Source organism: Chiloscyllium punctatum, chromosome 11 (assembly GCF_047496795.1).
Source record: "Chiloscyllium punctatum isolate Juve2018m chromosome 11, sChiPun1.3, whole genome shotgun sequence".
Lineage (NCBI taxonomy): Eukaryota > Metazoa > Chordata > Chondrichthyes > Orectolobiformes > Hemiscylliidae > Chiloscyllium > Chiloscyllium punctatum.
In genome coordinates this window covers 39,038,076-39,061,483 of record NC_092749.1, presented here as the reverse complement: position 1 = coordinate 39,061,483, position 23,408 = coordinate 39,038,076, and the positions used below count along the sequence as shown (strand labels likewise).

At 36.9% G+C, this 23,408-nt stretch overlaps 2 protein-coding genes across 4 annotated transcripts in view; one reads left to right on the top strand and one right to left on the bottom strand.

Moving 5' to 3' along the window:
* Nucleotides 1-2,374, top strand: part of pigf (phosphatidylinositol glycan anchor biosynthesis, class F) — a 66,626-nt gene extending 64,252 nt beyond the window's left edge. For both annotated transcript variants that reach the window (XM_072580653.1, XM_072580652.1), the window contains one exon: nt 2,052-2,374. Coding sequence is in view for 1 of the 2 variants with exons in the window: in XM_072580652.1 (XP_072436753.1) it covers nt 2,052-2,165 (114 nt within the window). In the remaining variant the exon portion in view is untranslated. The remainder of the gene's footprint in view (nt 1-2,051) is intronic.
* On the bottom strand, nt 1,495-22,871 carry rhoq (ras homolog family member Q). 2 transcript variants are annotated; one of them, XM_072580654.1, is made up of 5 exons: nt 22,178-22,869; nt 21,817-21,875; nt 16,258-16,422; nt 4,007-4,102; nt 1,495-2,796 (listed from the first exon to the last, which is right to left on the bottom strand). In XM_072580654.1, the coding sequence occupies exons 1-5, from the start codon at nt 22,320-22,322 to the stop codon at nt 2,641-2,643; spliced, it is 621 nt and encodes a 206-aa protein (XP_072436755.1). In that variant the 5' UTR covers nt 22,323-22,869; the 3' UTR covers nt 1,495-2,640. The 2 variants fall into 2 exon arrangements, with proteins under 2 accessions (XP_072436755.1, XP_072436756.1); XM_072580655.1 differs by lacking the exon at nt 4,007-4,102 and having other exon boundaries at nt 22,178-22,871.
* Between the last annotated feature and the right edge of the window lie 537 nt (nt 22,872-23,408).

Below are 23,408 nucleotides of genomic sequence, written 5' to 3'. Positions count from 1 at the left end.
TAAATTAATTATTTTTAAACCAGCAGGAACCACAGGATTCTGTGCAGCTGTGGGTAGTCTGAGGCTTAGTGTTTTTTTAACAAAAAAAATGATCTAGCAATTTGATTCTTCCTCTTCTGATAAACAAGTAGTCAGTAGGTTAGAGCTAAACCAACACAACAGCACAACCGTTTTGTTGAGCTCTGTCATATCGTAGAGGACTATTATCAAAGACAAGTCATTGCTCTATGAGCAGTATTGTTTTGGAAATAACATCATGTTCCAAAATGCCCACTATCTTTTAAGTACTGAACAGTTATCCTGACGTTTCCACCCTCACCACAATGACTACACTGCCTCGAGAAGGCCCATCATCACCAACTTGGGCAACCAGGGTGAGGTAGTAAATAGGCCCTGCTCACTCACCCATATCCCAAGAACAGATTGTTAAAAGCTTTCCATTCTCAGCATTAAAATTGACTGGTCAATCACATAGTCAGTCAATATTTTAATATGAAATGAAATGTCTTGATGAGATATACCACCATTTTATGGGATTAGGGTATTTTTGGAGAAAGAGAAATTTATTAACTACTCAATTTAAGAAAGAATGGATAGGAACTGATTAAACTGAACCAAATCCATGGCAGGTCATATGCTTTGAAATTAGGAAGTTGAGTGTTATTTTAAAAATTTACATATTTAACTTTGAATTAGAGTCCATTCTATAGATTTCTGGGAATGGATTGAGAGTTAATGAAAATCGATAAGTGGTATTTTGTGTAGATTAACAGTCAGCTTGTTTGGTCCTGATGACCTTTATTGTAACTTCTTACAATTCAAGTTAGTGAGCCTAGTTACATGAATGTTCCTGTGAAATTCTCTAAATGCAATTCCTCCTCTTACCTTTTTCTAATTTATCAAAATCACTCCAATATGCAACAAGTTGTTCCATTGTTTCAAAATCTTCATTTTCACTAAATATCTGTGTTCATTTATTTAATTTCCCCACATACAATTGAAAAGATGCTGAGCCACAGTCATATTTCCTCTCCTGATTGCTTAGAGTGTATACCTTATAAGAAACGATCCCTTTTTCATAACAGCTGCAATTTAAAAACAAAAAAAAATCAGAATTTCCATAACCAACATAAAATCAAAAGATGAATCTGGTATGACCAGCTTATCTACTGAAAGAGTCAAAATAATCAGCAAATTAAAGTTAAACATCGGTCCTGTAAAATAAGAACTGTGTCTATTACCCTAAATCTAAATATTCTTGTCTGCAGTGGTATTTTATTTTAAATGATGCTTAGAATAAAGAGCAATCAGTTGGAACGGTGTGTAAACTTATAGCTTGTTCGTTGCCACACAGGTTTGCTAATCTTTATGGTACTGGTTTTACTCCTCTTGAAAAAGAGGTTGCATTCTATATTTTGCAGTCAAGAACAGCAGAAAAATAGAATGAGCATTCCCTCATTGGCATGAACAGGGTTAAATGATTTTACACCACTATACACTGAAATAATAACATTTATTTTGTATCAAACAACATTACAAAGTTGAATCCTCAGTATCCAGTTTCAGGACACTGAATGGAGAGGTGGTGGGGAAAGGAATCAAACTTTATTTTTTGATGTAGCTTGCAACTCTTAATGTCGCTGTATTTCACATTTTTCTACAGAAGAGGATGTTTCCTATAATAATTTTAAACTCAATAAAAACCTAGATTAATACAGGTGTGGTATATAAGTTTTAGTGTTTAACATTCTTTAAGTAAACTTGCCAAAAGTAGGTGAACCCTACAGAAAACCCATTTTTAAGAAACATTCTGTGTGTGTATAAATGGCTGTAATGGTGAAAATGAAAGTACAAATTTTTTTTTAAACTTGTTCCCCACTTGCAGAAAAGAACAGCATTAGGAAACAAATTTGATACTTTGCTATACAGATTTCACTTTTAACTTCTGATTAAAGCCAGGTTAGGCAAAAGGAAAGATTAGTTTGTTTTAAAATCTGTGCTTAAGAGTTTCTTCATGTGCAACCCGTCATTATGGTTGTTACTGTTCACAGGTGTGGCCAATTTCCTGTACACTTGGAGCAACACTTGGATTCACTATCAGTCTTGTCATCGCACCATTATGGATATACTGGCACAAGAAACACCTCACATACAAATGCAGATGATTTCAGCAGCTGTTGAGAAGGCTCTAATACATTTGGTTAAACCAACTCCATTCCGAACTATGCAGAACCACATGTGGGTAATCGGCATCTCTCCAAGGCTATATTTTGTAGAATAAAAATGTTTACTTTTCTTGAACACTGTTCCAGAACAGAATAAGTTTTTGTGGCATGCCTCAGATGATTTGCTTCCTAACTTGAGGGGGGGAGGGGGGGGGAAGAAAATTGTAGCTTTTGCAAATGAAACAACCCCTGAGAATCTTTGACATTGTACTTTCCAGGGAAATAAATTCCTCCATATGACATCAATTTGCTATTATTTTCCAGACAGTACAAAACTTGTGCGGTTGACGATGAATCTAGATTACTTCCATCTTTAGCTGCAATGCACACATTATATGTAATACAAGCACTATTTTATAGTTGCTGGAGGGTTCTTCACAGTGGGCTGGATCAGCTTTTGTTCCTGTATCCTCACTCATGTGATCATACAGCAGTTTATACATCTTGATCCAAGTCTTTTTTTCAAAACATTTTTCTTTGGAGTTAGAATGGCTATTATGGCTTCATCAAAGACAGTCTTCAGTCCTTTCTGTGTTAACGCTGAACACTCCACGTAACAATATGCTCCAATCTGTCAGATGGAAAAAAGGAAAGGAGTTATATTTTACACATTTTGTTGCAATGGCAACAGAAAATTAGACAAATAGTCTGGAGAGTTATTTCATTTGTAAAATCTTAACTGAGGAAAACAACTTGAATGTAAAATTCAATTCCTCAATTTAACCAAAATCACCACAGCGTCCCCATCATTTAAGTTTGCTTCCTCTGATTATCCTAAAGATACTGACTTATTCTGCAGTGACTTTTCCAAATGGCTACACTCTGAACATAGAGCAGTAATTTTTAAACTGTGGGATATAAGGTTTGGCCAGATGAGGCCCAATCAGCGCCAAAAACTGCCTTGAAACCAATAGAGAAGATGCAAGCTAGTTCTTTTGCTTCTGTAGCAAGCCTGATCCTGGCTATAATCGCATTTCTTTTTGGTGAATTGCACCAGGTGATGAGACCTCAGCAAAAGAGGAATGCAACCATGCTCAAGCCCAGCTGAGTCACTGGCAATAAAACCCAGGAGGATAGATAGCAAAACTGAGCCAAGGGAAATGGGAGAGGATGAGGAAAAACAAACATGCCAACAGTTCCCCAGTTAAAGCTAATTGCTCCCAGCCTTGGAGTTGAACAAGCACAGAGTTAGAACTAAAATCCAAGCTAATTCTTACATCACTCAGTGTCTAAGGCCAAACCTTGAATGAGCCTTGCAACTTAGTACATTTTGTTCTGTTGCAATTGGATTTACTCATTCAATTCTGCAGACATCTACTGCTAAGTAGCCTGCAGTCTGATTGCTGATTTCATTTAATCTAATGACCCGTTTATATTAACAATCACCACTTTTAAGTTCATGGTACAGACTTGGTTGTATAAATAGCTACTATAATGGTCAACTGAGAATTGACTGCTCTTTTCTCAGCCCACACACACACACTATTAATAAAGCTTTGAACCTTGGTGTGGTTTTGATGAAAATGGGAGACTAAAAGAAATAAAAAATCAAATTCTTTGGCATTCCTTCAAAGTATTATGGTAATGGCTCATCGAACATTTTAGAGAATAACACTGCTCTATGTGAAGGGAAAATACAAAGCTGTGAATCCTGGTCCTTTTATTAAATAAAAAAAATCAATATTTTAGAAATTTCAATATGCTCCAATCATTAGTATGTCCAGTTCAGAAAGTAACACTCTGTTGAATAGCAAAATCTGATCTCAAGTGAAACACTGTACCCCCTTTGCCAACTTCTCCCCTTGCTCTGTAGTCACAGGCTTTTCCTTCAGGGTATTTAGTCTAGTTAAAGTTCTTGGGTCATCACGAAGATCAATCTGAAAAACAATCCATACAGAATATGAATTTCAGACAAATTTAGAAGTCTGTTTGTTGCACATTTTCCAGATATTTCAAACAACTGAGCTTTTGCTGAAAATTAATGTTCTAAAGCTTCCTTTCAAATGGATTTCATGGATTGGGTCCTTCATTCATGGCACTTTGGTGTGAATCCAACTGGTCGCACTGCATATTGTTTTGAGTAACCAGGACTTAGAATTTTACAAGTTCAGGATAATATTGCACCAGTTAGCACTGGCTTTTGGTTCATAGAGGTATAAGTTTCTAGAGCTTAGAGTATCCGTCTTCCTGAATCCTTCCTTTGTCCTACTATTGTGACAAGGTGTTTAAAGTAGAAAATGACAATTTTTATTTTGCAGTATTACAATTATAGATATACCACTCAATGGAAGTTACTTTATTCAGTCAAAGTAGAATATTCAGTTGCTAAGCAAAATACATTACCCTTAGGGAGCTATGAACTTGATGGAATAAGGGGATTGTATTAGTTCAAATTTGCTACAATCTTAGGATTTTAACATTACAAAATGCTCTTCTCCTCAGTAGCATATTCAGACAATTTTAAATCATTGAATGCATACAACACTGGGAGGAAACCTTTTAATCCATTATGTCTGAATGAACAATTCACCTCATAATACTCCCATGCCTTTGGCCTCACCACCCTGCCAGATTTCCTTTTCAGATGGAAAAATTCAAATGACCCTGTTTCCATCACATGCAGACAGTGTATTCTAGACCTTAACCACTTACTGCATGCAGATGATTTTCCTCCATTGTTTCCTTTGCCAATTATATAAATCTGTGCCCTTTGGTGATCAATCTTTCCACCAATAGAAGCCATCTTTCGCTCCATGGTTTAGAATAACCCTTACCAAATCTCCTCTTGCCCACCTTTTCTCTAAGTCTTACCTCCTCTCACTTTCTACACAATTTACGTTCCTCATCAATTCTATTTTCCACACCCTTCTCAAAAGTGTGATACCCAGAAATGGTCACAGTGCTCCAGGTGAGGCCAAACCAGTATTTAAAATATTTTATTTAAATTATTTAGATATGTAATGGCACAGCTCTGAAACAGATGAGTCGTGAACCCAGACTTTCCTGGCAGGGACAATATCACAATGCCACAACAGCCCTAAAAACCAGTGCTTTGTTCCCTTCTGCCTCTTTTGATAAAGTTAAATGCTTTATTATCTGTTCTCTCAAGCTTTCCTACCATGATAGCTGCACATGTAAACCCTGGTACCCCTATACACAATACAACTTTCTCCATTAAATTTCTTATGCCACTTATCCCTGAATTCTAGCAATCTGTCTAGGTCCTCAGATTATTCTGTTCACAATTTGCACTCTCCTGCACACAATTCACAATGTTTCCAAGTTCTGTATCATTAGAACATTTTGAAATGTTGCCATTTACCCAAAAGGTCCGGGTCATTAATAAACATACAATCAGGAAAAGCAAGAATCCTAACACCAACATTTGGGAGCTCCACAAGAAACCTTTCTGAAGTACAAAAAACAAATGTATACCAAAATGTTTCCTATCATTGATTCATATTCATGCTAGTACTGTCCTTTTTATTCTGCAAGATCTAAGTTTGCTCAATATTCTATTGTGCGGCATTTTATCAAGTTACCTTCATAAAGTTTTGGATACAACAAACAGCAATATTCTCAATCGGTCACCTCAAAAACTCTAAGTTAGTTGAACACAGTTTGTCCCTCTCAAATTTAATGTTGGCTTTCCTAATTAATCATTTGAAACCATACGTAGAGGGAGTGGAAGGAAGAGCTTTCGGCCCATCAAGTCCACTCTGCCATTCAATCATGGCTGATGGGCATTTCAACACCACTTACCCGCATTCTCCCTGTATCCCTTAATTCCTTGCAAGATTAAGAATTTATCAATCTCTGCTTTGAAGACACCCAACGTCCCAGCCTCCACTGTGCTCCGTGGCTATGAATTCCAGAGGTCCACCACTCTCTGACTGAAGAAATGTCTCCTCATTTCCATTCTATATTGATCCCCTCTAATTCTAAGGCTGTGCCCATGGGTCCTAGTATCCCCATCTTTTGGAAACAGTTTCCCAGCGTCCACCCTTCCTAAGCCATGAATTATCTTGTAAGTTTCTATAAGATCTCCATCAATCTTCTAAACTCTAATGAATACAATCCCAGGATCCTCAGATGTTCATCATATGTTAGGCCTACCATTCCAGGGATCCATCTGTGTGAATCTCCGCTGGACACACTCCAGTGCCAGTATGTCCTTCCTGAGGTGTGGGGACCAAAATTGGACACAGTATTCCAAATGTGGCTTAACCAGAGCTTTATAAAGTCTCAGTAGCATATCAGTGCTTTTACATTCCAACCCTCTTGAGATAAATGACAACGTTACATTTGCTTTCTTAACCACGGACTCAACCTGCAAGTCAACCTTTAGAGAATCCTGGACTAGCACTTCCAGATCCCTTTGTATTTTGGCTTTATGAATTTTTTCACCATTTAGAAAATAGTCCATGCCAGTGTTCTTTTTTCCAAAGTGCAAGACCTCGCATTTGCTCACATTTAATTTCATCAGCCATTTCTTGGATCACTCTCCTAAACTGTCTGAATCCTTCTGCAGCCTCTCCGCCTCCCCACTTCCTCAGTACTACCTGCCTGTCTGCCTAACTTCATATCAGTGAATTTTGCCAGAATGCCCCCAGTCCCTTCATCCAGATCATTTATGTATAAAGTGACTATTTGTCCAAGTGACTATTAATTTTGTCCCAAATTATCATTTCTAAAATCCTCCCAGAGTGAAATGAGTGGAATGTTAGTGTTTTGGTGCAGAAGGCCATTTGGCCCATCTTGTCTGTATTGGGTCTGAGCATTTTGACTTGGTGCCAAACTCCTGCCTTTTAGTAAAAACACTTCACATTGGAGGGGTATTTAAATAGAAACAATGCTCTTTTGAATGTCTCCATTGAACATCCCCAGACAGTGCATTCCAGACTTTTAACTACTCAGTGAAAATGACTTTTCCTCACTTCACATTTGCTTATTTTGCAAAACACTAAATCTGTGCTGTCGAATTCTCAATACTTTTATGAGCAGAAACAATTTCTTCCTATATATTGTCCAGACCTCTCATAATTTTGAAACTTCTATAAAGTCTCCTTAGCCCTCTCCTCTCCAATGAAAACAGTCATAGTTTCTCCAATCTATTTTCATAACAGAAGTTTCTCATCACCAGAGCAATCGCAAATCTCTTTTGCATTGTTTCTAATGCAGTCACATCCTGCTAAACGTGTGGTGCCCAGAACTGTACACCGAACTCCAGCCGAGCTCTAACCAGTGTCCCATTTAGGTTCAGCATAACCTCCTTGCTCTTGTACTTAGCTCTTAGTTATGAAGTGTAGAATACTGTAATCTTTATCATCAGCTGTCTACATGTACACCTTAACTCCTAGTTGATGGGCAACATGGTTGCTGAGTAGTTACCATTGCTGCCTCACAGTACCAGGGACCTGGGTTCGATTCCACCCTCAGACGACTGTCCGTGTAGAAGTTGCACATTCTCCCTGTGTCTGTGTGGGTTTCCTCCGGGTGCTCGGGTTTCCTCCCACAGTCCACAGACATGCATCTTAGGGGAATTAGTGAGGTGAAATGCAGGTTGACAGGGATAGGGTGGGTGGGAAACTCTTTCACGGGTCAGCAAGGATTTGATAGGCCAAATGGCTATAGATTCTATGATTCTGTAGATTACACCAAGCAATGCAATGTTATTATTCTTATTCTTTGGCTCTAGCCAAATCAATTCATATGGAATCAGTTTCCACCACCCTCCCAGTTAAAGGTCCCAAGGACACTTTGACAGTGACTGAAATGTGTGTACAGTATATTGGGAAGGGTGGGTGGGGTGGCGTACGTTGACAGGAAAGTGAATAAGCACTCAAGGTAGGTTGAGCTAGGCTTTGTGGAAGAAAGCAAGGACTGCAGATGCTGGAGATCAGAGTCAAGAGTGTAGTGCTAGAAAAACACAGGTCAGGTAGCACCCAAACAGCAAGAGAATTGACGTTTCAAGCATAAGCCCTTCATTCCTGATGAGGGGCTTATGCCCGAATCATCGATTTTCCTGCTCCTCGGATGCCGCCTGACCTGCTGTGCTTTTCCAGCACCACACTCTCAATTGAGGTATACCCTGTATCGTTCTATTTAACTCAGACCTGCCCTTCCTCGAGTCAAGTAATATTTATCACTTCAACATAATAATCCAATACAGACTCTGGGCCTACAGCCGCCCAATCTTAGTGAACCATATTCCATGCATTACATGGAGATACATGGAGTGACATTACATGTTGTTGTACATCTCTGTATGGAGGCAACACACCATTCTGGACTCAAAGTAAACTTATTGAATCACATGTCTGTTCCCCTAACTAAAGAATCCCCTATCAGTAAGTAACACCCTTTCCACTTTCTGCCTCACCCCCTGTACAGACAGGCCACCCATGATGCCACAGGATTGGCTCTTGTTGTACACCTTTTATTTCCTTGTTCAAAAGGAAGTATAATGTCTGCAATTGTCCAAACCTCTGGCATTGCTCAGAGTCTTTGAAAACTTATAGCCAGTGCTCCTGCAATTTGCACTCTCACTTCCGTCGGTATCCATGGATACCTTGTGTCTGGTCCTGCTGTCTTATCAACATTAAGTGCAGACACCCTCTCCAATGTTATCAATCAATTTTAAACTCATGTGTCTGAATTACTTCCTCTTTCAACATGGTCTGGGCATCTTCTTTGGAAAGGACAGAAGTAAAATGTTCATTTAATACTTCAGTCATGCCCTCAATGTCTTTGTGCAAATGTCCTTTCGGTTCCCGAGTTGGCCCATTACTCCTCTTACCAGAATTTGACTTTTTAATATGCCTACTGAAGACATTTTCATTCAATTCAATTTTGTATTAGCTGCCAGTCTTTTTTCTCAGTCTGTTTGCTTATTTAATTTGCTTTCTCAATGCACCTCAATCCTTCAATGAACAAACTCTTGATTGTAGTAGTGTCGCAAGATGGTTTTTACTCAGTAGAACTGGTGTCATAAATATCATAAGACTACTGAACACCTTTTAGAAAATATGTCGTCAGTATTCAAGCATCAAGGTTGCATTGAATTACCCAATTATTGAGATCTCCCACCCCCCTCCCCACTAAATATTGATCAACAAATTGACACCTGTCAATCATAATTTCAAATAAAACTTCAAACAATGCTCTTACATCATGGTGCTTTCATTTGTAGAGATGGACAATGGTAATGTTTCAAGAATTCTGTAAATAGGCCTGCGTAGTGTAGGTCAAAGCATGACTCAATACAGCAAAAAAAATTTAAATGGGATTAAAAATCAAACAGTTTTGAAAGACTGGAACAATAAATCTAATTTTGAGAGTGTATAATTGAAAAGCTTTCCAAAATGACATAAGCATTTTCCATGTTTAGGATACAAATAGACCGATGAAAAATAATCTGACCCAAAGAGCAACAATGGCGTGGCTTCAGAGACCAGTCTTTGAAATCTAGTTCGCTACTTCTCAATGTACATGCTAAACTCTCAATTATTTAATTCACGAGCAAACATGCCACCGCTTAGATTACATGAAGCTCCTCTGAGTTATGCTAAAGGGAAAACAAGTGAAATGCCACATGTAATCTATTAATGCAGGATTTGGCAAAACAAAAATCAACATTAAACATAGCAAAATTAAAATTTGCAATATGCACTGGAAAAAGATTGCTTCGCATTTTCCTTTAAATTGCAATAAGCATGTCACAGTCAGTTATCATCATGTGAAAATGGTCAAGGACTGAGGGCAGATCAGCATCTGGTTCTATATTACAAAGACAGACTTTAAAAAAAAATCCACATTAGACTGAATATAAACATCAAGTGCTTTGCATTCTGAAGATGCTAACAAGTGATTTTAAGGTTATAATCTAATTTCAAGTTTCAAAGGCATTCAAAATCAAGCATGCAAATATTGTGAACCCTTTGGTCAGATATCTGCCTTATGATCACTTCCAACTATCCATTACTGTACATTTTAATAGAGATTGAGATCATTTTAAAAGGTTCAAATGAATCATTCAACACCATCAGAAAATTTGAGGGACTATTGCTAAAACTGCTGAGTATTTTAAAGTCGCATTTTATTTTTGGTAATCAGACACATGAACAGCACCCAAAAGTCTACTTCAACTACTCAGAACACAGCCCTATATCTGATGAAAGGAAGACAATTATGAAACCTGGTTAAAGTGTTAAGAACTTTTTGCAAATTTAACAGACAGGAGATCAGTTTACACAGATATAAGCAAAGCACATATGGTTCCAGAATACCCATTTGTGAAGAATAAATTTATATTTTAAAAAATAAATTTGTGATATAAAAAGTTTGATACCAATATAAATCTTCATGATTTTTGTCAAAGCTAAATGGGAGCATTTTTTAAAAAAAGCAAGTAATTCAGCAATGCCCCAGCATTCTCTGCAATGGAATCAGAAATGACTGCCCATTCACCATATGGTGATTCTCTGTTGAGTTTTCAAAAGAGATATTCAGTGACTCAAATCAGAGTACATTAATCAGCAATGCAAATCAAAAAGAGTGCTGAAATGTGCGACAAATCTGTATCATTAAAGATAGATTAGGGCTCATTTCAATTTTAAAATTGTGTATTATCAACAGAAATTGATGCTTTAGTGTATATGAATGTACAATAATTAATTATAATTCAATCCAGCTTTTTTTAATGGTCTTAAATATGTAGCAGTCTTTTTAAATAAGGAGTGTGTTTTCAACTTTGCTGACATTTTGACTGTATGGATTGACAGATTTCAGAGTCAAATCACACCAACTCAGCAATGTTTTTCCATTAGCATGATCAAAGTTCACTAGCTTGCTCACCTGCCGTCATACCTTGTTTTGTTACATTATTGTTTTAGTCATGTTACAGGTGCCCTGACATTTCTTCATGTTTGTTCCACACAGCAAGACTTGGGTGTTAGTGTTACTTTGAACCTGATTGACGTGCTGTATTACAAATTTTGCAACAGCAGGGTAACAATTTCATATGAACTTTTGTTCATTAGAATTTTCAGATTTGAACACTTAACTCACGTAAGTGCCCCAGTGCATCTTGTATATATAAAAGCTGAGTCAACAAATATTTTCTCCAGCAAGACCAAGATTATAAAAGAATAATCAAAAGTGTTGGAACTTGAGGCCACAAAATTGATGTGGTTGCCAGTAACGACAGCTGATCAGCACATGTTTGGAAACCCATGGTGACAATTTTCTTTCGAACATCGAGTGATAACAACTCACTCGATGGATATATCTGGAAGTACTTAACACTGATGTTTTCTTCCTAAACTTACCTTCTGCTTTAACTCAAGCATCGTTGGAATTGAATGGCTTGTGCCCGTTTCCTATCAAAAACATGTTTGTGTTGGATAATGATGAAAGCAAGCATTTAAACAAAAAACAATTATCATTGTATTTGAAAGCAAAGTTAGATTGAATACTCTTAAGAGTAGATTCCTGTGTATGTATGATTAAAATACCTTGCCTTTGATCAAATGTCAAAATGTCCTGAATTGTCTGTGCACAAACTTGACCGGGAGGTAAAAGGAAAGTACTGCAGATGCTGTAAGTCTGAAATTATATGTTGGAGAAACTCAGCAGGTCTGGCAGCATCTACAAAGATAGAGACCAAGTCGGTGTTTCATATCCAATATGACTCTTCTACAAAGTTCCAAAGAGTAATCATATTGGTCTTAAAACATTAACGCTGTTTCTCTCTACCAGACTTGCTGAGTTTCTCCAACATTTTTTATTTCTTTGAGGGTTGTTTACTTCAGTGCAGAAATTCAAATGACTAGGTATTGGTTCCCACAATGCTGTGTTCTTAGAAACAGTTTAAGCATCAAATATAAGATTAATTCAGATATTCTTCCAATGCGATGCGCCCTAACTGATTATTTTAAAGTTATTTTTTCCACACTTCATTCTTTAAAATAAAAAAGGGGCAAATCCCAAATGTATCAAAAGAATTACAATGTGAAGGTGGGAGAGGTGAAATGATAAAACTCAAAATCAAAATGAAATAGGATTATCTTTCCAAAAGCAATGCTATCTAAGGCCCTTCTACTAATATGAATGTGTTTGGATAATTTCTTCCAAACAAACTCCCATAGGCCTTCATTAGTAAAACGTGTTAATGTTTATCTTTGATTTGGGTAAATTAGAGTCAATATTTTGACATGAATATATTCACTAGCATCATTTATAACTGAGAAAAGATTTCCGTCACCATGATAAATAGACATCTGTGTTTCTAAACTTGTGACTGAATCTGATATTCTGTGAAACTAATGCACCACAAAGCTTTCACATTCATGCACATAATTATCACTACTTCTTCATTTAAAAAAAAATATTACAGGTAGAAAAACAGGCCTTGATTTCATGCTGAGATTGGATTTCATGCACCCTAATGTAATTTCAGGGGGCAAACCCACCTCTGCTTAACTGCTCCATTCCCCATTTCAATTTTTCAAATGACTGCCTTTTATTTAACCTGAGGGTGACAATGAGCGATCCTATGAAACAGGCCAAGGTAACCAAGACTAGCTCTGTACAGGATGCCATTATTGCCATGGGATTTCTTAATACAGAAGAGATTCTATTAACCAGCCTTTAGGATCTCATGGCAAATCCATCAGCCAGTCCTGGTGACTTAAAGGCACAGAACTGACTGATTACTTTGGAGTCACGCATCTTCCAGGAAATGCACATCCCAACAAGAGAGAATAGCAACATTAAAATTCACTGTATTCACCTTGTCTGAATCTAGAACCATATTGCCCTGGGTTCAACAATGTCCACAAGTTAATTCTGAGATGTTCTATAAAAGCTGTGCCAGCAAATTTCAAGTCCAGGTTGGTAAATAATTAGAGAAGGCTTTGCCTCTTATTTTACCAAAGCATGTCAACGCTATCAGAGTGTACAATAAGAGTTAAGATGTAGCACCTGCAGGTATGAGTGCCAGGACAACAAAATTGCAATAATTGGATACTGTGCAGGTAATTAACACTTGCAGCCTTGACATACCTTCTACATTATCCATCCACCTTGCAGTGCCTACAACATGCGATGTTCCAACAAACTGAAAGACCTTGTGAACTCTCAGTCTCTACCATCCGTAAGGACAAAGGTTTCAAATGGATGAGGCATCCTGAACAAGCAAGCTTTCTTCGAATAAAACACAATGCACTACAGAGCACCAACTGTTCGGTCTAGTTCTCTGCACAGCACTTAACTACACCAAATAACTTGTTTCTTATTGCTAAGTTGGATCATGGCTCCTCCCTCAAATGCAGATGGATAACCAATATGAGAATAGTCCACAACATCCAAATGACCTTTGGATACTACCTCCTCTGAATGACTAGGCAAGGACTTGGTCATCCATTGTAAGACATACATGGACACACTCTTCATACTCATACCATCACAGGGATGTAGTCTACTGGCTGCAGTCTTCATTGCTACTGGTAAGAACCTACTTCATTGGTCAGACATGGGAATTATTTCAACTTAATACATTTAATGCTGTTTTCACAACGGAGAAAAGAAAAGAAATGTAATATGATAATAAAATGCCTAACTTGATTTCTCAAAACATTTCAAAGCAAGCAAAATTGTGCATTACAAACTCCCTCAAACACCAATGTAATAAAGACTAGAAAAGTGTTTATTTTAAAATGAGATGTCAATTAGGCAAAATAGTTGGATCTAATAATGAAGTACCTCTGAAGGTTAGGTTATAGATAAAGCAAGTTCCTCTGTCAAGTATGTTAAAATGTCTCATGGTCTTGTTTTTAGTTCCTTCTAGTTATTGTTATCCTATTTGAAAGGAAAATAGGTCTAGCACTTCAATGATATTTCATAAAACTATTAAGGTTGCAGGAATCAGGCCATTTGTCTGAGAATGTCTTCACCTGCTGTCTGAAAGAGCACTATGACTAATCACCATTCTTCTATCTTTTTCTAAAATCATGAATATTGTTTCTATTTAAATAACAATCCAGAGCTCTCTTAAATACCCCAATTGAACCTGCCCTCATCACATGTCCAGGAAATGTTTTTCAGACTCTAACTACTCGCTTATTGAAAAAGTCTCTTCTCACAATTCTTTATATCTGTTCCCTCTCATTCTAGATCCTTTTATTACTAAAGTACCCTTTAGAATAAAATTTAACTACTGAACTTTCTTCATTTTACCCCTCCTAAACACTGTAACTAAGAGTTTATTTAGGTGACCTGTTACCAGCCCTCTGCAATTGCCACTCTAGCTAACCAACAGAAAATATACATCATTATACATTCCAAGTTTCCCTCACTGTCATTAGATATGTAGACAAAACCAAAAATTCAACATACTGTTGAAGAATGGATCCTTCAAATCCATTAAAGGCATGGCTGATTAAACACCAAAACACCCATTGAGGGGTGACACCTAATAATATTCCAATCAGTCAGAATTTTAGTACACATTATGGATAGTCCCAAACAGAATACCAAATAAAATTTAATGGTTTCTTCTAACTTAACAGAATATACTAATCCAATTTCACAGCACGTTTACTGCACTATATTGCTTGTTGAATTCTTCCTTAGGGTAGATCCTATTTCAAGTCTCACATCCAGTATTCAGAGCTGCTTTCATTTACAGAGTTATCTGGACTCTGTCCTGGTCTCAATAATTTTGATTCAAACGGTGGGAATACTATTATTGAGCTATTGGTCACTCAATATAAATGCATATACCCACTGGATGTCACTGCTTATTTCGAGAACATATCCTAATCTCTAATTGCTGGGGCTGTCTGAATCAAGACCCAAATCTTTCAGCTTTTGACTCAGACAGAAATGTTATCACTACATCAAAAGCTTTCTCCCTAAGCTACATCAACCAACTTTAAATCTTGGCTTGAATCAAATGCTTTGCATCTAATATCCCGATGTCTAAAGAAACTTGATAGTGTAATATCATCATAATGGAAAAATAAAACCAAGTAAATTCGCGTATTACTTACATCTTGCCATATATTTTTGTTCAAAATAAATTTTGTTTCCAAAATAAATTACTTTTTAGTCAAGTGACCAATTCAATACAAACTATAATCTTAAATGTTATTCGGCCATCAGGATACCATTAATTAAAAACTAAAAATTGAAATAATTTTGCTAAAAATTGCCTCCATTGTCATTTAGTGATTTGTTTCATCTTGCCCTTATAAACAGATGTGTAAAGGTTGCCCACAAAGCTAAATTTAATCAGCTACCTCCAGTAAAAGCTAAGGTTGTGGCATTATTGAAGATTTATTGTACATCTTTTAGTTTAAAGATTTGCTGTATTAAGCAGCATTATTCACATGATTTAAAGATATTCTGGAGCATCAAGTGAATTAATGATATTTTGCAGCACTCAAATCGGTACCAAATTATTGATATTAAAAAAAGAAGACATAATGAAGACAAAGAAAAGTTTAGGCTTTTTTCCTTTTCCCGTAATAATCCTTACGGGTTCCAGTGTAAAAACACAAGCTGAGCTTTACTCGTTTCTACTATTCCATTCCCTCCCCCAAACACCTCTTTGATCTGACAAAGTTGAACAGTCCAGGCAATAGGCCAACTGTAACAAATGCTGTTTCGTGTTTAACTAATGCAAAGTTGCAGCAGGGCAAATCAGCAAGGTAAGTAACGTGGGAAACACAGAGTAAAGTAATTGCCCTTCCCACTAGATCTAACAAACCTTATCCCTCTCCTGCCAAGTGATTTCAAGTTATGCCAGTCAACAAACCAGAAACATCTGTTTGGGAAGTTAGAGCTGTTAAGAAAAGGCAATACAATATTTGACTAACAAACTTAGGGAGTGGTACCCAGAGTCTTAAGTTGTAAGGATAGGAAATAAATCACCAATCTAAGCTTAACAAAGTTTGCTAGTAGTTCCTATTGTAGACACATTAGATATATGTTGGCTGGACGAGTTATATAAGTTTCCAAATAGATGTACCTGTGTTCCAACTAATAGGAATGGAACATTTGGTGCATATTCTTTAAGTTCAGGCACCCACTCTTCCCGTACGTTCTGAAATGAGGCTGGATTCACGACCGAGAAGCAGATCAGGAAGACATCAGTCATTGGATAAGACAAAGGTCTCAGACGATCATAATCTTCCTAAGGAATCCAAGTTATTGTAAATGTTAAAAAATACTGCAAATATTGGAAATATTGCATAAAAATAGGATGTGCTGGAAGCATGGAGCATCTCCACCTACATCTTTTTAAAAAATAAGATGACGTTTCAGCTACTTCTTCCACTCAGCGGTCAATACTCAAAACCATTTATTTCACTTTATAAACACTGACTGACCTGTGTACCATGTGCTTCGACCACTTTGTGCTTTCATTAAACAATTATGTCTAAAATAAGGATTCAGGACATTTTGCATGATAAGAAAACCATTACAAACATTGTGCATATATTCTTCTAATGATACTGTTTCAGACAAATTATTTTTTCATAATCGGAAAACCAGAAGCACACTCAGATGCGTACAGGTATGAAACAGGAGAACTGGGTATTGATCAAATACACACAATAATGGAAATTACTATAGTACTGACTCACATCTGATTGAAAAGATGCCTTACACTTTTTTAGTTGCTTCTCATGCAGGAGAGCAAGTACCAATTGCATAGTTTGCCTAAACAGAGTTTTAATATTATTGCCCAGTGAGTTATTTCAAGCCAGTGGAGTTGTGGCTATATGAAAGGATAAGCTGTCACAATGTCCCAATTCTTGGTTTTGAGATTTTAGCTTGGGTGTTGAGTACCAAATAAAAAAAACTTAAAGACAAGACTCTTCCAAGAAACATTGCATGAGGAGGCAATATTTTTTAATCCAAACTGCTCAATTGAAACCAGGTACACAACTCCAAATAGGGAAAACAAAGAACAGAAGCAAAGTTGATATTGGAGACATGGTTTGTAATATTTGGGTAGTCAACAAAGCATCTTCCTCTAGTTCAATAGTCTACAGCCAAGGATAAAACTATGGAGTCGTACAACACAGCTCCTTTTGCTCCCTGGCCAAAGAGTAAGGTTTGGGGTTTATAAGTTGACAGCATTGCATAACAGGGTTCTATTTAAGCACTATTGAGACTCATGTGTAAAAAGACTGGAGCTGCTACTTACTTAAATCACTTTTCACATGTTGGTAACTCAATAATAACAACAAAAACTAAAATGGTCTAGTGCCCATAATATAAATTAAGGAAGTCAATAAAACATTTTGCAATTTTTAAAATTAATTTTGCCACACAAATCAAAGGCAATTGTAATACTATTCTACAGCCCGAAAGCAAGTGCTTGAAGGTTTATTCATAAATTGTCCAAACAAAAACTTTGGTTTAGAAAAGAGTGATATTAAAAATATTTATTGCATATTATCTCAAATACTTTCAATTCTGTTTAACAATGTATTCCTGTTATTTTGAAAAACTTTGCACAGTCCATTCACTCTTCTTGTGAAATTATTAATTTTGAGTTTATGAATATTCAAATTCTTCCACTCAAAAATAAGATTTAAAGTTATTAAAATTCAGTTAATTAAGCTTTGTCCTAACCAATCAAGACATAAATTAATATCAATTGTTTGGACTGGAGATTGGGCAGAGAAATGTTTTCTGTCAAGGGAATAACATTGATGTGATGTGACAGTTTCGGTTTTTCAACACTAGTTAGATGCAAGGAAAGAAGGGGAAGGTGTGGAGGGGAAGAAGGACAAATCAACTATGAATTTCCCCTAAAAGGGCATCTGTTCAATTCATTTACATTATATACGATGGAATCCACCAGCGGAAGCTGCTGGAGCAAATTGAGTCTCAACACACAACTTCAAAGTTTTGACAAGCAATTGAAACCATTGCAACTGGAATGGTATTAAAGTGTATTTAAATGTGAAGTTAATGTCACATAATTCAAAACATCTAGAACTGAAAATGTAGTGTTTGCACGGACTTGCTGTAAAAGTTTCCTACAGAGTTAGGAGAAAATAAAGAAAAAGTTCATTTAATTTGTTTAAAGGCTACTCAAGATTTAAAGCTGTCCAATTCAAAAAGATATTTAAAACCCCTCTCAGAGGCTTAACTTTGGAAAGTGTTGAAAAATAAGACCATTAGTTTATAGACATAAGGCTGCTCTGAAATATAATGCATATATATTAAAGTGTAGAGAAAAAAATTCTCTAATATAGAAATTATAAATTTAATCTTTTAGCTTTAGGAAAAAAAAATTGCAGTAGAATATATGAATTTAAAATAGTTAGGTTACCAATTGTAAAGTAATTGACCATCTGTTGCTTTCATGCTCGTACACTTAATCACGGCAGGGTGAGTCAATCAAAACCATCTGCCTGACACAAAAATAGATGGCGAGCATGTGGTCGCATTCCAACAAATATCAAAATGTCAATACATTGATAGCTAGGGAATGGAAAACTTGGTGAAGCAGTGTTTCACAAGTATTTTACACACAAAAAGAAGACTGAATGTAAAGGTTTTATTGATTGCAAAAAACCCAAGTATAGTTTTCAAGCTTATTCAGTAATTATAGTTAGTCAGCATATAAACATTCTACTCTTGACAAAACTATGAATACAGCTTCTTTGGAAAAAAGAAATACAACAGAGCAGTTTTTTTTCAGATCGTAACATTAGGGTATGGCTATTGATATATAAAAGTAAAATACCACCAATCCACTTTCACCGCCCCTTCTAATCAGCCCACAAACCAGATCCATACTAGCTGAGGCCATGCTTTCTGCAGATGTTAATAGGTCAGAATGTTTCAGCAGGAAACAGTCTCTTGCAATGAATGCCTGCTGCTACCTTTCCAATTTTCCCCATTATAACACAGAAACCTTTCTTTCTAAAAAAAATGTTGTGGGTACAATTTCCACTAGTTTACTGGAGTAATTTCAGTACAATTTAGATAGAATCAGCCAGACCAGCGTAAAAAAAGAGTGGAGATTCTGAGAGTGAAGTTACCCCAAATTCATTTTTTAAGTGTTCCTCCCCTCCCTCAAGTTTTCTGCTTGTTCAAGATTCAATTTACCCAGATCTAGCACTGTCCACATAGAGAGCATACCCCTGGACAGATCTGCAAAATTCCATAAAATTTGCTGACTGAGGAAGGAACTTCAAATTAGACTTCTTTTCTTCAGCACATGGACGTGTTTCCAAAACAAAATTATTCTACTCACTAAGAAACTGACCTGTATACAACAAAATTATTAAAATGATTCTGTACAGTTTATTTCAAACAGTAATTTTAAAATCAGAGTATGCATAAACTGGGAGTCTGGACAGCCTTACTAAAATTAAACCCATTCTCATTTGCTATTTTAGTTATCAAAATCCTAATTTGGACTGGTTAATCCAATTTTACTATATTGTTCAGGTAGCTGGTTTAAAAATGTACTATTTTAACGTGTGGGCTATTGCCAAACTTTAAAATTTAGCAAAGCAATTAATTAATATCACAAGTGGATCCAGTCTTCCTTCATACGTGATAGTAAGGGATTAGGATCTCATAGACCGACTCCCATAGACAAATTTCTGAGCAGTTACACAGACCAAAAATCACTGTTACAGTCAACTTAAAGTCCATGTGTCACACATGAAGACCAAACCATGATGAGTCCGGAGCTGCAGAATTTGCTATTACACTTTTAAATATATTTGTTTTGGAAAAAAAATGTTGCTTACGATATTAATCGAGTAATGCTGAAATACTTAACTTTCCACCCAAATAAAATGTAATGTTTTAAATTTGAAAAGGCCATGTTTAGGAGAATTAATGAAAAGTTGTGCTGATTAAAATGAGCGTAATCAGCAGTTTAAAACAGCCAATTTCTTGAGTAGATTAACAACTAACTTGGCATTACCCGCTAAAAATAAACTATGCCTACTTGTAATGTAACAATTATATGTTACAGATAACAGGTAGCTGCATCTTTTTTGTAAGATTACATTTTTGCAAACCATATTCTTCATTAAAAGTGGCTTAATTTGAATTTTAAATAGATTTTTAAAAGCATTAAAATTTGCATTACATATTATATAAACTTAAGAAATTGTACATAAATGGGCAAAATTATTTGCATACACAGGAAAATGGGAAGAGTAAAAACACAGCTAGAGCATACTGGTCATTCATCACAGATTGAACAATACTGGCTAAAATATTACATACCCGATTTTTTTTTAAAAATCTACTCTTTGATTCTATAAAGGCTCACATGGTCATATATTGAACTGAATGATAGAATTTCCAGCAATTTTAGATGCAGCTCTATTTCCTTGTGGAATTTTCAAAATTTACTGTTGTCTCCTGCACCATCACCCCCCACACAAATAAAAACTTACCTTTTTACACAAAGCACTTATCTATTAATTTGAATTCAATAGGTCATAATTATTAATAATATTACCTATCCTTAGCATAGCCTGGCTCATATAAAGTCAAACAAATGAGAATTTATTTGCACATATTAACAAGAAACTCTCAAATCCAAAAACATATATTATCAAATCTCTATCTTTCTGACTTATGATGTACTACCATCACTATCATCCAACTTCATCAGCTCTTCTTTGGCAAATCACCATTTCAAAAGAAAAATGCTACCCTGATTGTCAAAGGGTTTTTTTTTGTCAACTTCTACTCAAAACATTCTTAAGCACCAAAGTGCTGAAAGTCCAAATGGGACATCTGGAGAGTTGGTGAATGATGGGTTCAATAGGACATTTCCTTAACCACTGAAATTTATCAACATAAAACTAAACTGAGCCAAGGATAAAGAAGGAAATAGGGTTATTTAAGAGTTAAATTAGACACAAAGAGAAAAAGAAAAAGTAAGAGTATTAAGAGTGAAGGGAAAATCAAAGCGAAGAAGAAAAATAAAACACTTAAAAGCAACAACTTTAAGAACATTTTACTAACCATGGGGGTGAGACTTCCAAGTTTTCAATTGTTTCTTTCATGACTCTTTAAACTTGAATTTGAATTGTAGAAACATATACTTTGTTAATAAAGCATCCTTAAAGTGTGAAATAGCAGTCATAACTTTCTGTGGAGAGTTCAACTCATACTTATGGAACAAGTCCAGCAATTTCACAAGGAGGCTTGATGGGGAGTTTCAGTTTTGCGAGGCGAACAGTGATTCACAACTCACGGCCTAGTGCTTCCTCACCACAAATTGCTGGGGTGGGGGCAATGGTGGTGGTGGTGGTTTAGGTATTAGATGCAATGATGACTATATGTGCCATTCTTTCCCAACCAGTATTTGGGATATTGGCACTTTATGTCATCACCGCTTTAAAAAAAAACCTTCCCCAGGGAATTCAGGTCAAATAAAACAACAAGACATTTTCACTCAAACTAAGTAAACAAGTCGTCACATTCTGTCATAAGCTAGTTATTACAGATTGCTAAACTTTCCTAAACTAAAACACATTTTACAATATACATTAGGCCAGAAAACGTTTACTTTTTTTAAACATCTTACCTGTCCTGCGGTGTCATAAAGTCCAAGCAGATACTGTTTACCTCCCACAGTGACAGTGACTGGTCAAACAGGAAAAGAATATATATAACTAGTTATACGAAAATACTACAGTAACTGGCACAATAATGTCGCAAATGTTTCTAATTAATAGCGGATGGAACATGCATCCAAAAGGCAGACGTCTGATTGAAAGACTATAGCCAGACAATGAAACTTTACTGAAACTTTCCCAAAAAGTTTGCGTTCAGCATTAGGAGCTGGGATCAACTCGTAAACATCAAGAAAGAGAAATTAAAACTTACTTCAATTCTTTTTTCAAAAAAAAGAAACGCAGCTAGAGATTTCTAAAGGAAATAATTACCCGCATAATGGTCGAACACAGTGGGCACATATTCCTCTGGAAAAGCATCGTTCGCGTAGCTCATCAGCAAACAAGTTTTGCCCACTGCCCCGTCTCCGATCACCACACACTTCAGCATACTCCTCGGACCTGTTCCATTGGCCATGGTGCGGCAGCCTCATTGATTCGGCATCACCTTCCCACCAGGGCATGGCAAAGGTGCCATTTTCCACATGTTCAAGCTGTTCTGTGCTTCTCAAACAAATGCATTCCAACCTCACCACCTCCCTCCCAACCCGCGAACAAAAAGCCAAACAGGGGGCAAAAAAAAAGAACCTTTAATGTTAACAAGATGATGAAAAGAGTACTGGCGGCGACTTTCCTCTCCGACTGATCAGATGTGTCAAGAGGACGAGCGCTGACAACATAGAGAGAGCTTGCTCGCTGCCCACACACTCAGTTAGCTTCAAACAGGAGAGTTTGCCACATCTGGATTCTCTTCCCGCTGCAGCAAGGGAGGTGAATGGCAAATCTTTACCCTAAAAAAAAACTCTGTGCCTCCTTGCCCACTCCAGTCACTTTTCCCCCTGCGTGCCTGGCTCCTCTCTGTGTGTGGATGTGTTGAGTGTGCCTCCTTCCCAAACCCCCTCCTGGCCACTGGCCACACTCCAGCTGCATTGTACAAGCAGCCCCGAAGTTCGCTTGGCCGGGGAGGTGGGAGGGAGGGTGGGGATTTCGGCTGATTGACAGCCCGCTCGGCCAGCCAGCAGCCCACATCGGCCAGCCTGAGCCAATGTCGAGAGCGCTAGGGCGAGTGCTTCCCATAGCACAAACCGAGAGAGAGAGTCATTGTATCACTGCTGCAGATATCATGTGACAAGAAAGTGACCTCATCCATTCCGAGCAGCGCTGAGATTTAAAACAAGAGTCACAGCGACACTGCCTATGAAGCTAGAATACCATTTGTAAGATCCTCTTCCTGCAGACAAAAGACTCGCTCGAGATATAATTATTTTTCACGTCGTTGTATTGTTGCGAACCGATCATGTTACTTTTTAACACAACGTCACAGCAATTGCTGGAGTCTTATTTCAAACAAGGAGATTCCGCCTTAAGATGCTTTCCATTGGATTGTGTGTGTGTTGTACAGTCTGCACTGTTCGTCATTAACTCGGGAAATCGCCTGCCAAATCCTAATGTCACCCCTAAAACTGAGAGGCAAGAAAGCAGTCAGGGGGACAACTCTCCTTCC

Excerpts from the sequence above, each read along its gene's own strand:
- rhoq (XM_072580654.1), bottom strand. The coding sequence starts at position 22,322 with ATGGCCAATGGAACAGGTCCGAGGAGTATGCTGAAGTGTGTGGTGATC. Across the intron at positions 16,423-21,816 it reads TTTATGACACCGCAGGACAG|GAAGATTATGATCGTCTGAG; the intron begins GTAAGATGTTTA and ends TGGATTCCTTAG. Across the intron at positions 2,797-4,006 it reads GGGAGAAGTTGGCAAAGGGG|ATTGGAGCATATTGTTACGT; the intron begins GTACAGTGTTTC and ends TCCATCTGACAG.